The sequence below is a fragment of the Xiphias gladius genome, chromosome 2 (assembly GCF_016859285.1).
Source record: "Xiphias gladius isolate SHS-SW01 ecotype Sanya breed wild chromosome 2, ASM1685928v1, whole genome shotgun sequence".
NCBI lineage: Eukaryota > Metazoa > Chordata > Actinopteri > Istiophoriformes > Xiphiidae > Xiphias > Xiphias gladius.
In genome coordinates this window covers 6,594,342-6,611,887 of record NC_053401.1, presented here as the reverse complement: position 1 = coordinate 6,611,887, position 17,546 = coordinate 6,594,342, and the positions used below count along the sequence as shown (strand labels likewise).

The 17,546-nt window shown below is 42.5% G+C and overlaps 1 protein-coding gene across 1 annotated transcript in view; it reads left to right on the top strand.

Moving 5' to 3' along the window:
- The window catches only part of lhfpl3 (LHFPL tetraspan subfamily member 3), a 38,907-nt gene that overhangs the window by 19,558 nt on the left and 1,803 nt on the right, over positions 1-17,546 (top strand). The window contains exons 2-3 of the mRNA XM_040149616.1: positions 15,081-15,311; positions 17,415-17,470. Coding sequence (XP_040005550.1) covers positions 15,081-15,311; positions 17,415-17,437 — 254 coding nt within the window. The 3' untranslated portion in view covers positions 17,438-17,470. The remainder of the gene's footprint in view (positions 1-15,080; positions 15,312-17,414; positions 17,471-17,546) is intronic.

The following is a 17,546-nucleotide window of genomic DNA, read 5'->3' as shown; positions in this document are numbered from 1 at the left end:
AGAGGGGACGTGTGTTGTTTCGGTGATGTTCGCGGCCACCTCAGCCGCCCCTTAATGCTCCTCCTCCCTCTGAGCTTGCCGGTTGCCATGGAAACGGCTGCTGCTGCTACCGCCGCCGGGAGCATCCTATCGTTCCTCTCCGAGAGATCGCCAAGGCGAGCTGCTCCGGATCGGCAGGGCTCTTCAGGAGCTGCAGACGGAGAGGATGCACTCTGGGAATTGATGCACCCCGTTGTGGTTCAGGGTGTCTCCATGGAAACGAGCAGCGATTCAAGTCCTCAGATTTGGCTGATCCAACCGCTTTCTTCAGGTCGAAGACGCAGGTCAGGGAAGCATCCATGCAGCTGTGAAGCATAAATGAGGATTTTACTTCTCACACCAGTGCAGGAGTGACAACATTTCCAGAAGCTTAACAACCATTTTCCCCTTTTATGTCTCCTTGAGCAACTTTAAAGCTGCTATAATCAACATTTTTCTATTAAAAATGGATCAAGGGACTACATGGAGTGTGAAACCCACAGGCAATTATCACCTAACTCTGCAGTTCCTCTCAGCTCTACAGAGCATTTTAGTATCTTTCAGCTCCCTCTTTTGGTCCTATGGCCTACAAGTTTCCTGTTTTTGGTTCATTCTCATCAGTGTAGATTTGGCCACAGGAGGCAGCTGGTTTCAGTGAAAAAGCTCTGAAAACCCACTCTTCACCGAACATAGTGCAGCATTTAGCAACTTACGAGCCGGGAGTTGGTGGAGACCAAAAACAGAGCTAAAAGGAGACTGAATATTGGACTTAAATTACATACATGGAAACTACAGTTGACAGGGTCCATTTACTCGCTTGTTCTGCAGCTTTCAACTATATGACATCCTCCTGCTGTTTCCAAGGTTGAGAATGAATTGTCAAGCCCAAACATGACTCTGTAGCTGTGTCTGAAAACACTCCCTCGTTCACTCATTCACTACTCTCTATATATTAGACACTAAATACTTTCTAGTGAGCAGTATATTAAGATTTCGGACACTTATTAATCCCCTTGCGTCAGCACTGAGTCACGCAACAGCAATTTTTGCCTCTATAAAATGCAACACAAACTGCATTTCCATGGACTCCACTTTTTTATCCCAGTGCAGGATTTTTTCAGGGCACTATGCAGTGGATAAATTTCACTCAAATAAAATAGCAAAAGGTGATTATAGTGCATTGTTAAATGGATAGAGAGTGATTTCCGACACAATCCATGATTTTTATGGTTTTACCAGTCCATCAAATGGAAATATTCTATATGTGCTCTGCATAATTTTAAGCACATTTTTCCCAAATACTGCCTGACGTATTTGGCATCTTTGGAAACTTTGGGATCTGCACTACACGTTAAAATAAAGTTCCGTGGTGTTGAACAAACAACGATAGCTTGAAGAGCCAGAACTTCTACTAAATGGACCTTGTGGTGAGCTTGCTCGGTCAACACAAGCTTGTACTGACTGACCCATCGGTGAGACAGCATTGTTTAAGAGCCTCCGTTGTCCCCATTCGTACCAGCTTGCATTTCTCTTTTCATGCCAGGTGGATTTTCTCCCCTCACATCATCAGTCATTAGTGCTCGGTGCTGCAGAAAGAGAGGGGGACACGGAGAAGAGGAGGGGAGGGCTTGAAGAAAAAAAGAGGAGAACATGTACTCTCTGCCATCACCACAGATCAGAGAAACATTAGAAGTTACTGAAACGGAGTGGAGCAATCCCCTCGGCCGACTTCAAAGGCAGACGGTTTTGGAGAGAAAATAAGGACAACTGTTAAAGATTCAAAAGAACTGCCAAACTTCTCTACCACTTCAAGAACACTGTCACCACATCTGAGGAAGCAAAGAGAAAACAGAGCACTTAGATGAAGCAACGATTGATCAAACTTGTAACATACAGTACCTGGGATTATCAGGAATGCAACACTCACTGGGTCGAAGGTTGTAAATAAATCAAGTCTGACCATCTGGGCTTTTCCTCGCCTTCCAACTGAGTAAACAAAATGTGTTGCTGCTCTTTTATTCCTGGCCTCTCACCTCACATTCCCGCCACAATATTGAGCTACGCAAACACTCTCACTGTAGGGGGATTTTGGCTTTACTGACAGCGAGCATACAAGGCCCACGACATGTCTTTCCTTCCGTCTGGGATGCAGCGTGGATCCTGTTTGGCAGATCTACTCCTCAGGTTCACCGGGGGAAGCTGTTAATTAATGGGAACACTTGTTTTAACTCACCCTCTCTCTTCCCGCTCTGATAGGTTTGTGGGGGGGAGAACGGGGTCCTCCTGTACTCACAGAGAACAAAATCTGCTTCATGTGTGAGGATATGTTGCTCATATGAGCGGGCAGACGGCTCCGCAGGGTTGGGACATATGGCAGGGCTTTATTCATCAGAAGAGATGAAAGAGGAAGAGGGTGGAGGGAGAAAACAAGAGGCTTTTTTTTTGTCACCTTAACACCACGCCACTGAGGTGTTGGTGCAGCCTTGACACTCGTACTCATCCGTACAAACCCACATATCTTAGAGCAGCAACAGCAGGCAGCCCCGTCTCCATGGCGATGCAGCATCTCCCTCATCCAAGTGCTGATTGGATCCTCGATGTAGAGAGCGACCTCTCACTCCGTCTCACTCCCGAACATGTTTCGTGCTCCGTAGAAATCTTTGATTAACGCTCGTTTGGAAACTCAGAAGAAGAAGAAGACTGTTCCAAGTAGGACTGACTTCAAACAAGAGGGGCAACAAAATCAGAGGCACAATCAGTGTTTGGATTCAACTTCTGAAAATGTCTCCCGTGTACTGTAAAGCAGCAGGGGGCCTCATGTATGAGAGGAAGCATCTGGAGAAGGGAAAACAATACCTCCGCCCAGGAGGATTATCATAATAACTTTTTACGCAGATTATCACTAAAAGAAGAAAAGATGCGTTTCTGCGGTGCTGCCTTGCCGAGGGGTTTTAAAAAGAGCCCCCGGAGGTATCTTAAAATAGTCCTGATTTGTTTACACACTCGTGAGCATCAAATTTGGGCAAGCTTTGTTCTCCCGTCATCACCTTATGAGGCTTTGAGGCATTGTCATTACATTAACTAACATTATTTGACATTTCCTGTGAAGGAGTAGCACCGTCTGCCCTCCTCTAAACAGCAACTGTCCAGTCATGGCTTCGCATAAGAAACCAGGCAGGCAGGCAGGGCAGGTCTGTCAAGCTTTGGGCTTCTCCACATGTTGAGGTGGTGTGCATTAGGGGTGTAGTAAGAGCAATGCTACTCTTTTTTTTTTTTTACTCTGCTCTAATTTGAAGAGTTTGTAGGATGGTGTCTTTTTTATTTTTGAGCCTTTTTCTAAAACTGAAAGCACAACAGCTAAAGTGTAAGAAATGGATAAAACAGCCACTGCAATAAACACAACTTCATAGGTTAGCATGTCCGGCTAACTGAACTTAATACCTACACTATTAAGGGAGCATATTATACTTTGCAGAGTTACGGCTTAAGTCTAGAATGGGCTCTGTATCACAACAGCACTTCCACTGAGCAATATCTTCCCACCGTGTGGAAGCTGCTCTTGGATGCTGCGATACAGTTTGACTGACCGTTTGCGGCTCTTCATTGGATTTGGGTCTGTTCACAATAACGTTAGGTTTGCCAGACTTGTTAGTTAGCCCCCATCCTGAAAGCCCTCTCTCTTGTAACGTCAAACGTGAGAGCCTTTATTTGAAAAACACATTTAAAAATATGAACAATAAAGCAGAACTTATCCTGGTCTCGGTTGCCCAAGTGTGTGAGTTTAGCAGCTAAATGGGATTATGTTAGAATGAAATGGGAGTCTAATCTTTTATTTTTCCTTATCATTCTCATAATCCCAGGTCTAATTAGCGCTACACTGCAATACTACAACAACAACAACAACAACGCTGTTTCTCTTTCTCATTTTTGTCTCTCATTCTTTTGTTTATCCCCATGTCTTCTTCTTGCTGGGGAGCTGTCCCTTAACATCTGCTGAGTTTCTGCTATTACATTAGGTGTAAATAAAAGTGTGTATAACCTTGAACCAATGTCAGCGGTTTTTCCTTTGAGAAATGATAAAGCACTAATAATACACTAAGACTTGTGTTTGGCCTGCTCTGAAAACAGACCTGAGTGCGGCGCTCCCCTCTTCTCAGAGATGATTAGATTGTAAATCTGATCCTCAATCAATTTTATAGCACTCTCTTCTCATGGGACGATCCCCAAACTACCTTGTTTTTGACACAGGACGGCCCAATGGTCAAGGGTATCCTAGCAAGTAAAATAAAGAGTGGATTAACCATCTTTTTGCTTTTTTGTTTTGTTTTTTTTGCCCTGGCTTGACTAAAGTGAGTCTGCCATATGTCTCTGAAGTGTGGTTTCTCTGTCTGTGTGCCATCCTCTGATGGGGGAGCGTGGTCTGTCTGGCGCTGCATTTTTAAACAGTCACTTTCATTCCCTCCATGTCCCAAACGAGGTGCATTGGGATTCCAATCTTGTAACCCTTGTTCCTGCCTCATTCCTCCAGTGCTCACTCCCGCTCTCGCCTCTGCCTTGTCGTTGCAGTCCACACCTGAATTAGACACATGAATGACGCACGCACGCACACATACTACATACATGTCTTCTCATTTTAATATCCGACCTTCAGATTCTTTCCTGATATCCAATGTTTCTAATAATCTCATCCTCATTGTTCTCCTGTCATGCTACACGTCCAGACAAACAAACAAACACCACACAGCCACTGACGTTATTTTAAGCCTGAGCTGAATACATTGACCACTCCTCCCTTCTACTATTTGTTCCTTATTTCCTGTCCCCTTGCCTTTATTCTTTCTTTCTCCCCCTCTTCTCCTCACTCTCTTCACCTCTGCTTTATGTCGCTCACCTCTCCTCCCCTCATCCACGGTGACAACGGCAACATGGCATTGGTTGTTATAGGGGGTGAAGAGGGAAAGAAAAGAGGTCATTTGCAAACAGTCTTCTGTTTCGGCCTGTGCGGAAGGCACGCATACAAGGCCGGCCCAGAGTGACCCCAGTCAGTGTCTAAATCACAGGGAACTGCTGAGGCTGAAAACAGCTGACAGCAGCTGAAAACAGCCACCACACCACATGTACTGGTTACGATTTCAGCACCACGGTGGATGGACAGCTCTGTGAGGATTACACTGTTAACAGGGAAGTTTAACTCCTTGCTAAAGTGATGTCGGTTACATTTTGTTATTCGATATTTCTGCATCTGTTTATGCTCTCTTACTTGTTTTCCCCGTCTTCGTATCTGTGCGTTGCGTGCAGCGATAGCCAGTGTTGTTGATGGATTGGTACATTCATTATAGGGCCATACACTACGAATGAAACGTCAACTGTCCATGGTCCATTTAGTGTCGGTTCTCAAGCTTTCGGTCGTATCAGCAGCAGGTGGAGTTTTCCCAGTTGCGTGTGTTCAATTATTCATTTTTCTGGGCACTTCTTCTTGTCCACTTTTGCTTATAAAGTTCAGGTTGAAAGTTGATGCTCTCATGTTTTTCATTGATGATCTGCTTGTTATTTTCCTACGACGTTTCCTGGAAATGACGCTGTGATTTGGTAATTGTTCTTTCCAGCAAAGTTCCTAAGAAATTAAAGTTATATATCATTCTCTTTTTATGAAAGTTATTTAAATAAATAAATATGTATTTTTTAATTCATTAAATTTCTGTGTGTATAAATTTTGTTGATTGTTGTGTTTTTGCTCCAGTGCTTTACGTAATGTGTCCTCATACAGGGATGGATGATGTTTTCCCTGTAACTATATAGCACAATTTTCATTGTCCGTCTATAGCCAAACCCATTTTCCACACATGGCATTGGTACCATCCCTATGTAATGCGAGAACTCATATGCTTTCATCTCCCGCTTTGTTGAATGAAGCGCCGAGTGAAGCAAGTTGCTCGTGCCAATCTTCATAAAAATCCTTGACAATGTAGGTTTTCACGGGCTGAGTGTTCTGTCACGAACTCAAACTTTTGTGGTTTATGTTGTCTGTATACTGGATTCATCGGTGTTGGGGCATCATCCTGCTAACATACATGCTACATAGCTGAGATTACTCTACATAAATGTAAAAAAAGTCATGTCTACAAGGTATACACATTGGCTGTTTAAATATAATACAGAAGAAACTGCCAATTAATATGCCATTCCATATTAATTTTGAAATTTTCTCAAATCTTATGTATCATGCAACGTGTGACTCTGTGAAACATAAAAACCTGGAAGTGCTGCGACTTCACAACAGCCCATTAATCTGCTGTGCCAGCGGTCGATAGCACAGACAAACCCTGTGAATCAGTGGACCTGATACAAGAGGTGTTAATGAGGATGGTATGCGGCAGGATTCGTGTTGCAAATCATTCTCCCTTTCCCCTGCTTTATCTTTCAGCTCACACACAAACACACACAAACACATGCTCACTCAGTCCTCTGTGGAGCAGAAGGGATCAGGGCAGGGGGGAGGAGAGAGAGAGGGGAGGAGGTATTTTGTCCTCATACCTTCTTGCATCTGCCAGTTTCTGCCCCAGTTAACTCCCATTAATATAATTTGCCATGGTCCACCTTGATGCTGATGCACAGTGCATACAGTATGAGCTCTCTGCTTCACTCTCTGTATCTCCAGCCCTCCACCCACACTTGCACATACACACAAAAACAAGCACCAACACACCTGCACATGCACCCACACTCTCTCAATAACCGTGACATTTAAAGGAACATGAATCGCACAAAGTAGACAGCTACAGCTGGGCCTGTGAGATGCGCCATAGTGAGTGGCTTGTTTTGTGTGTGTGTGTGTGTGTGTGTGTGTGTGTGAAAATTAGAATGTGGAGATTGGACAGAGAAGTCTAGATTACGAGACCTCCTCTTCTGATTGTCCCTGGGGTCGCTGCCAACAGCTGTCAGCTGGGAAACCTTCAAAGAGAGAGGAAGTGTATTCAGCTTATCTGAGCATATGTGTGTGTATTTTTCCATTTTATATATACATACATACATATACATACACACACACACACACACACACACACACACACACACACACACACACATATATATACACATATATATATATATATATATATATATATATATATACACATATATACACATATACATACATACACATATACATACACATATACATACACATACACAAACATTCACATTCATACACACACACACACACACACACACATTCACACACACATACACATACATACATACACACACACATACACACACACACATACACATATATTTATATATATATATTCCCTTTGAGTATCAATAAATAATAAGATTATTTAATGACATAGGATATCATATAGTGAGTGGAGCTACTACCATCCTACCTCCTTAATCAGTTCCCTCAGCACAGCTATGGATGTGTAAAGCCAGGAGGACTATGATGAGTAAGCACCCATGGGAGACAAAAGATCCAAACCTCCAACAACCTGGCACCAGTAGCACACACATTCACATCCAAACGTAAACACACAGTATTGCAATTGTGCAGACTGGGAGGGCTTCCTAAAACAGCATTTTGAGAAAGTAAAGTCAAATTTATTTGTGTAGCAGCTTTCGAACACAGAGGCGATTCTCTAAGGGCTTTAAATAAGGCAAAGAAAAGCATTACAACATTTTAACATAGTATAAAGAGGGAAATTAAGTCAGTCAAAATAGAATAAAATTACACTAAAACAGACAAATGATAGAAAATAGAAGTTCAGTTTCAAGTGCAATAATGAAATGAGCCAAATTAAATAAAGGAAATAAAAGTGCACTAGAGAAAATTAAAGCCACTACAGCGATCGGCCACAGCATTAAAACCTGAGCTACTTGTTCACTACACATTCTGATGAGTTTTCTTTACAGAGGAAACTCGGTTTTTAATTGATTTGTCTTAAAAATGTCTGAAAATACCATAAGGAAAAACAGTCCAAAAACCAAAGATATTAAATTTACGTTTTATATTAAAGATTTAAAACAAAGATAAATCTGCAAATCCCCAGATTTGAGAAGCTTGAACCAGAAACTAGTTGGTATTTATACATGATAAAATTGTTTAAAGAGCAACTTCGCACCAGGGTGTGTTGTAAACTGTGACATCACTGCTGGGTGTGTTTACAGGTGTAACAGAGCAGATTTTTAACCGGCTGTTAACAACTACTTTCTAGTCTATTAAATTACTCTTTATAGGACGAATCGACTATCGAAATTGTGTCACTGAACTAATCAATGAATCCACTAACCATTTCAACATGCTTTTGTGCTTTAATTTAGCTTTATTTCAGTTGTTATAAGCAAAAAAAGCACAAAACAAAAACAAAACAAAAAACAGTAGAGCATAAAATTATTAATGAAAAAATAACAAAACCAAACCAATCCATGACTGCCTAGGAATCAAGAATATTTCCACTCCTCAACACTGACTTGACCAAAGAAAGAAATGTGCACGGCATAAAGCCTCCCAAGTTACCAAAGATGAGAGGGTGAGATAGAGCACTGCTCACTAATTGCCCTCCTCCTCCCTCTGCGGTGGGGAGTGGCTCTCAGGAGTCCACAGTGAACTTTAGCTCATTACTACCCACCTCCTCCAGAGTTAAGAGTACTACCATCCTGAATGAAGCCTTCTCTTAAGCGGCCTGTTTTAAACATTTCTGAACAGCCGGTGTGCTCGATTTTTCAGTCGACTTAAATCATTTGAAGCGTTGAAAGTTACAAACTTGGATCACGCCGCTGTTTCCTGCCTATTTAAATGTAGGCCTGATATTTTAGGTTGTGCGATTTGAAAGCATCACTCATTTGAAGACTCAAAATGAGCTGACAGGATTCCTCGTCTGAGGGTTTCATAATATCTTTTATTATTTATGGAAGGGATTGTGTGCAGGCTGCTGCTTTCCCTCTGTAGCAGATGAGGCTGAAGGAATGTTGAGATGAGGGGAATTTATTTATCGGGAGATGAAGAGGCTGATCCTGCAGGCTTACCCCTGTTGTTACTGCATGCTATACTATAGCTGCATGCCATTTGTACGATTGTTAGTAGCTATACGACATTTCTGTTCAGGCCTATGAACAAAACAATTTTGCAAAAGATAAAAGATCGTCCTGAGCCTACTTTAGAGACAGTCTTGGGGATAGAAATGATTTTTGTTTGAGCTTTTTCAGCTTTTCAGATAACAGCAAAAAAGAAAAAGAAAGAAAAAAAGGAAAGAAATTACATGTCCGCTGAAGCTAAAAGATTAGAGTCAGTACTTTTTTGAAAACAGGGGAAAAAAAAGTGTTTTTGCAGGAATCGTTTCGGTATTGAAGATAGCAGCTGTTAGGATGATAATGAGATCAGTCAGTGAGAATAAGTTGGATTTACATTACATTTCTTTCATACTTTTATGCAAAGGGTGAGCACTGCATATTTGGGCTTCTGTGGCATCAAACCTGCAACTACTGGAAGCTGAAGCCTGAACCACCTCAGCACAGAACTGGACATCTTGAGGCTTTCAGATGAGAGTCAAAGACAAACCAGTGCCTCTTTGATCTCCTGTATTTCTCTCCAACTCAAACTCTGCGGGAGATTTAAGATTTGCCAATAGGATGGCGTGCAGTTCAGCTCATTCTATTAATATTACAGCTGAAAAGCCTGCAGGAGCAGGTTGTTTACACAGAAGAGGAGTGTGTGCACAGTACCAAATCCTCTAATATGAATAAAAAGGAAATCAACACTAATATGCCGTGGAAGACATGGTTAAAGTTGGGTTTTGTGTTCAAGAAAAACCATTTCCTAAAGATCAGAAGAGTCAAGAACTCAAATTATGACATGAAACTATTGTAAGTTAGTATTTGACAAAAAAGGATCAAAGCTGTGTCAAAAACAGATGAAAAAATAGAGGATAACAAATAAAAAATACATGCCTGATGAGCACTTTTTCTCCATTGTGCAACAAAAGACAGCACTGAGTCAAAAAAATACATATTGAACAGGGTACACGTTGCGTCTAATAAAAATAATATAAAGAAATGTATTTACAACAGTCTGCAGCTGTTTTAAATTGTTTTTTTTTTTCTTTTGTTCTGCGAAAATTGATCTCCAAACCCAGGAAGGCAGCCGGAAAATCAATAGACTCGCTGCCTCCTGGGAAATGTAGGCGCAGGATATGGATTAGAACGCTTTTACATCAATACTGGTTGTTATTACAGTAGGTTGTTGCCACTGTTATTGGTACAATTTGTGAGAAGGATTTATCTCATGACTAAGGGAAAAACAGACATGAGAGGGGAGGGAGGGCACAGCTGGGAGCCCAGACACCCATGTCATGTCTGCTCATCCTCTGTCTCAAGATAAGATAAGATGTGCCTTTATTGATCCCCCACAGGGGAAATTCAATTTGACTCAGCAGCACAAGGGGATGTAGTTAACATCAGAGAAAGAAATTTCAATAAGTATCTGTGCATTCGAAATAAGTAAAAATAAAATAAAATGCTATAGACGTGTGTATGTGCAGTGGGGTCCAAAAGTCTGAGAGCCACATTGTACATGTGCAATGCTCTTGTGTTGTCCAATATCTGTGGTGCTGACCATTTACCTGAGAGTGTTGTGTGGTTGTGAGTCTTAGTCACTGGAGGAAGGAGGTACCGGGTGCTGTGGCGTTGTGGAGTCTGATTCCTGATCTCACGAAAGAGACCCCTAAGCGCTTTGAGGCACGTGGCTGGATGGGTCTGTGGCTGAACATGGACCAGGCCACTAGGTCCTGCTCCACCTGCATAACAGAAAGCTTCTCAGTGAGCTGGAGTGGCCAGGCGTTTTTCAAAGCACTGGAAAAGTCAAAGAAGATTATTTTCACAGTGCTTTATGGCTTCTCCAGGTGTGTGCAAGCTCTGTGAAGCAGGTAGATGACGGCATCCTCCACAACGATGTCAGCCTGGTACACAAACTGCAGTGGGTCCAAGCTGTCACATACCAGGGGCCTAAGGTTCTGTAGAACCAGCCCTTAAGGGTCTTTATGACACGTGACGTTAAGGCCATGGGCCTGAAGTCGTTGAGAGCAAGGGTACTTTGCAGCTGGAGGTGCAAAAGGTGCCCAAGATATTCCAGATCTTGGGCACCGTTTTGAGCCAGTTGATCCACACATACCTTAAGCACCCTCAGGTGGATCTTGTCAGATCGCTGATCTGCTGTCTCACCTGGCTGTTTGTGGTGACTGGGATGGTTGGGAATATTGTGGGGTATGGGATTGTCCCCTGGACTGGGGACGTTGAGGATATCCGATTGGGTGCGGGCAATGGGCAGATAGGGAGATGAGGAGGGGGGATACGGGTCAGGGGAGAGGGACAGAGGGGAGAGGGGGAATGGGAACAGGAGGGACAGTTGGTAAGGCGAGGGATGGGTGGTGGGGAGACAGGGAGAGGAGACGGGCAGTGACTGCCATGCCTCACTCTTGTGGTACCAAAAGGGAGGCATGCGGAGGAGGAGGTAGCCAATGTGTGAGTCAGGGACATTAGAGAAGTTGGGTGTTGGTGAGTCAAACCTATTGAAAAACTGGTGTAACTCTTCAGCGTGTCTCTTTGTCCCCTCTACTGCTCCCTTTGACATTTTCATGCCAGTAAGGCTCCTCACTCCCCCCACATCTCTGTCAGATTGTTCTGCTGCAACTTCCCCTCAATCCTGTTCTCATAACAGTGTTTAGCCTTCCTCAGCTCATTATGGATTTCTGTCCTGGCATCGTCAGTGTACTCTGCCATGAAAGCCCTCTTCTTCCTGTTCAGCGAGACTTTGATGTCCCTGTTGATCTATCATAGACTGTATGCAAAAGTCTCTGCCTCACTACTGTAGCACCCTCTCTATTTTGTGTTATTATAGTGGCCACAAAGAGAGCAAAAGGGAGAGGAGGGTAAGATGACAAACTGAATGGGAGGGGAAGGGAGGGAGGGCCACGAGTCTTTGACATTTCCGGAAATTATCCATCTGCTTAGTCGCTGGCAGCTCACATTAGTGTGCTAACCTGATACACACACACGCACACAAACACACACACACACGCACACTCACGCTTGTATTGAATGAGCATACCGGGAACAAATTAATACAAAGAGACACAAAATCACCACAAAGACACACAAAACAAGTAAATATGGATGCTGAACAAGTACAAAGAGATGCAAAAGGAGTACAAAGTCACACAAAATGACCACACAGAGACACAAAACAAGTTTGACTTGGGACAAAATTACCATAATGAAATGTAAAACAATCACAAAGAGACATGAAACGTTTAAAAATAGATGCAGAAAGACCACAAAGGGAGTCACGTGATGGTGGAGAGGTGTGCACAACGTTTTGCAGAGAAGGCATTTGACCGGCTCAAGTGGTCTTATTTGTTTGACAAACAACCAAAGAAATTTCTGGAGAAATTTGACCTGGGCGATAACTTTGTCAGTTGGGTCAGGGTTCTTTACAATACTCCAACGGCAGCAGTTCTGGCTAATGGGATGAGATTTATCAACTTTCCCCCTTCACCGTGGGAACAGACAGGGCGACCCGCTTACCCCGTTGCTCTTCGATGTTGCTATTGAGCCACTGGCCCAGGCAATAAGGCAGCACGCTCTAATATCTGGTGTTCTCGGTGGGGAGAGGGAGTATAAAATTACTCTTTACACAGATGACGTGTCGATAATTTAATTGAGACCACAAACCTGTATTCCCTGCCTGACCCAAGCCATTTCAACATTTGGCACTTTTTCAGGGTACAAAATTAAATTAGCAAAGTCTGAGGTCGTGCCGCTGGTGTCAGTTTCAGAATTACTCAAACCAGCCCCTCAGGCACCAACAACCGTGCCACAGTCAAAGTCGATGCGAACGCATTTTTTCTCCGTTCTGTTGTTTGATGTGAATATTAACTGAAGATCATGACCTGTATCTGCGTGATTTTATGGATTGCATTGCTGCCGCATGATTGGATGATTGGATAACCGCACGAATATTCAGGTGCACAGGTGTTCTTCATAAAGTGCTCGGTGAGTGTATAACCAAAATCAATCCCTAGATTGGCCTTTAAAATACACTACACAATGATACAATAAAATGATCATAAATTAATTACCATATTAACCACTTAACATACAATTTTCCCAATTTCCCTAGTTTTAACATTGTTAAAATCCTCATAGTTCACACTGTCTGGCTATATCATATAAGCCTACAATATATTATGTGTAAGCTTGTTCCTACTCTTTATTGAAGCTATATGATGTTTACACTGAGTTAAATATTCGGATTCAAGACTCCATGTTTTTAAAGCACATCAAAGTCGTCAGTCATCACATCAGTCCCTCGCATGGGTCAAGCGAGGGACTGATCCCAAAATTAAAAAAAGTGTCCCCAAATCATGGATCCTACAATTCCCATAAACCCTCCCTGGTGGGTGAATGGTCACTTCTTTCAGACTCCGTGCAGGCTTTCTGTTACAAATTTGTCGTCAGGGTTATTTTCTCAGACTTTGGAAAGCTCCCTTCAAAGCTACAGATATCAGATATCATGTGTAAAATTGGTGGAGTGCCCCTTTAAGCTTAGCCAAAACCTAACTTTATCATTGATCCTAAGCCTCAACTGTCAAATATCCAATGCATCCTCCCTTTTCAAAAACATCTTCACTCTCATTATCTAAAACTCAAATTGGCCGGCACAAAGGCAGAAAAACAACAAAAGCACTGACACACAAAACCTCTTACAATCCGACTTAGGAACACTGTCAACAAATAAATACAGACCTCTCAGAACCACAGATGATTTGATTGCCTCGACTGACCGTGTGTGAGTGTGGGCGAGTGTGTGAATGTGACAACAGCTCCCCACTGGCAGCAGAAGTGTTGTTAGATGACTCTGTTCTCTGGCAGCCCAGTCTGTCATTGTCAGCCACGTAGCAGACGGCTAATGAAGGCAGCGCGACTCACCACATGGTACGGTGACATGTGGTAACATATTCTGTCTTTCTGCCGTCGTCTTCACCTCTCTGTCCTGTCTCTGTACTCCTGTCACCTCCTGTCCTTTTTCTCTCTCTCTCTTTTCTGAAAGCTCTAATATCTACCCTATCTTTTCTTCTTGCTCTCATAGAGCAGTGGTTCCCAGCCCTTTTAGTCTGACATATCCCCACAGCTGTGTCAGATAAGCTCATATTGTCACACTGTCATGTTCCAAATATGTTATGGATTATAAACAGGGTGGTATTTTCTTCTGTTATTTGTATGAGTGGATAATGTTACAATCATTTTTAATACAAATTAACTGTCAATATATAGGTCGCACCCATACTACTACAACTTGGAGCGGCAGCTGAAAATTTCAATCATTTATCCATAACTTTTAGCTAACTGTTTCAACAGTTTATTCATTACTTTTCACTGTTTCAACTTTTCTGCTCACTTGCTAAGTGGCTAGCATGACTCCAATTTGAAATCCTGTTCGGCGGTCTGTTTTCCTCCTTAACACAAATATATATATATTTTTTTAAATCAAACCCCAATTTTTATTTTAAATTGAGTTAGTTGAGTATAGTTTAGTAATTTCCACGTACCCCCCTAGCAACTGCTGAGGTACTCTATGGGGTAAATAGAGAGAGCATTAGTACAGTCTATATCCTTTCATGTGTCTATTTGCACCCAGTGACATGGGGTAAACCATAACCTGAATCACCATGAATCAAACTGCAATAATTAATTTATTGTAATTTAAATAATGTAATGTATTACAGCCACAACAATAAAACTGGTAACTAATTTTAAATTTTTTGGCTCCTCGATTAATTTGCATTCTATTAACTATACTTCGGGCTTAAACTATAACTGAAACTCCACCACCTCCCTGCATAATGTTATTACACTGAGCACTGTACACTTCATATCTTGTGCACCTTTTATAAACAGTGATGTGCTTTTAGGTTTACACAGTGTCCCAATTCCAACACGAGGTCCTCCCTCGGTAGCCAAATGAGCCCCCTACAGACACTAACCTATTTTTTTCTCTCCTCCTGATCCAGGTACGTGTCTGATCCTCGGTTGCATGATCTACCCAGACGGCTGGGACAGCGACGAGGTGAAGCGGATGTGTGGCGAGCAGACGGACAAGTACACGCTGGGCGCCTGCTCGGTGCGTTGGGCCTACATCCTGGCCATCATGGGCATCATGGACGCGCTCATCCTCTCTTTCCTGGCCTTTGTCCTGGGAAACCGCCAGGACAGTCTGATGTCTGAGGAGCTGCTGGGAGACAGTAAGAAAAGCACACGTCCACTTTTAGTCTGGGGCTGTTTGTCATGGTCGTAGCTAGGGGGCCATATTATATATGAACCAAAGAAATCTTAAAACTAGAGCATTCGATGGTATTTTAGACAATAGTGTGCTTCCAACTTTAAGGAGACAGTTTGGGGAAGGTCCTTTTCTCTTTCAGCATGACAATGACCCCGTTCACAAGGCCAAATCCCTAAAGAAATGCTTTTCCCAACTTGACCTTCCCTGAGTGGGATCAAATGCCTGCTGCCAAGTTTAAAAATCAACATTCCCTTGCATTTTTGGAACAAGATATTACATTCACATATGGGTATGATGTTAAGGTGTCTACGTAATTTTGCCCATGCAGTGTAGCAGAGGTGGGACTACTACTGACCACTGTTTTTTGCTGGAACAGCGGTCAAAACCCCCAAAGAGGTTATGATTGGCAAACGCTGCAAATCCTTACATTCAAGTGTCCACAGGGAGCCGAGAGACAATCGAAAAATTACTGAGAAATTACGATAAAACTACACAAAGCAGTGAATCAATTATCAAAATTGTTGTGGATGAATTTCCTTTTGATTGACATCAATCTGAGGGAGTGTAGGAAATAGGCAGTAATAACATATTACTGCTGCATAAATTATGTTTATTTTTTCTGACTTTTCGCCTATCTCTGTGAAATACTGGAGAATTTTACGTCTTCAGCCATCTAAAAACACACCGGACTAACTGATTACCCACCTTAATCTTTTCAGCTCTTAAATCTGAAGTAAAATCAGGCAAGTCCTCGACCAGTCATAACACATTCTTCACCAGATACGTTGCTGTTTCAATATAGAAACACCAAAAGAGTAATATCAGTTTATTGCTTTTCCGAACCCAATTCGTGGTCATTTGTGGAGGTTATTTAACACCGACAGTTTGGTACACAAAAATAAATAAATAAATAAAAGCTGCAGTGCTATTACACCTGAAAGGAGATACAGGCTATTTTCAAAACAAAATAAAACCAAGTGCCAATAAATCTATTAGCAGATCAATCGGAACGCTGGTCCACGTGTCTGCTCTGTGTTTGAATATGGAGCTGGTCCTGCCTTGATTTTATTCCACACTGTGGCGCTTAATTGGCTTTTCCATTCAAGCTCAATACAATAATGAGACAGTACACATCAAAGACACCATCGGATTCCTGCTGCCATACCGCACATCCCACCAGCAGCTTGAAATTAAAAACAACCCTTTTTTCCTTGCATAATTTCACATGCGCAAGTTATTCATTTGCATACATAAGATGGATGTTATACACCACCTGTTCGGCTGCTTTCGCTTGCTTCTGTTACCAATGAGATTTTTCTTTTTTTTCTTTTTTTTGACTGGACGAGATGACAACTGCACTCGGACCCAAAGAGAATGATTTAAACAGCGAAGAGGCAGGAAGGGCTGGGAGAATACAGATGAAGGAGGACGGAGATAAAATGCAATGAGAGAAGAGAGAGAATGATGGGGGACTGAGGGGAAGAATGCACCAACAGCAAGGGTTAATTGAAGTCTGGGGATGCTGGACTGAGTCATGAATTACTAATGGCTGTTTACACAGCTTGCTGCCAGCCTGTCTAAATGAATCACAGCCAGTGTATCAGCCAGGACACAGTCGCCTGTTAGCACGTATAAGCAGAGCGACTGGGAGGAAGAAGCCATTATCAACCGAGAGACCGGAGAGGGGGGACAAGACAGAGGGGACGAGAGAGACGGATAATGAGCCGAGGATGAGGAGGAGAGAGAACAAGAGGCGGATGTACATGAAATATAAGGCCGAAAGTGAAAATGCGGGATTCATCAAACAGCAGTTGAAGTTTAAATGCGATGTTTTTCTTATCTTGTCACTCAAGAGGATGGATAGTGAAACCTGTCCAGGTTTTAAAAAAAAAACAGCAACAAAACCCCCCCCCCAAAAAACATCAGAGGGGTGTTTTAATTCTGCAGCTGTAGTCGCTCTAGAGGAGAGAACTGTTAGTTTTATGTAACACTGCCACCTGCTGGTTATAAATGTGAAAGCTACTTTATCCATACTGAACTGGATTCTCTGTTTTTCCCCCCACAGAGAGCGGTAATAATGCCATATAACTTCTGCTATGAGTAAAGCAGTCACACACACAGGTAAGGCTGCAAAGGTGCGAAATCACCGACATCGATCTTTATCTTTAATTTGATGTTACCATTAATCACAGTTTGT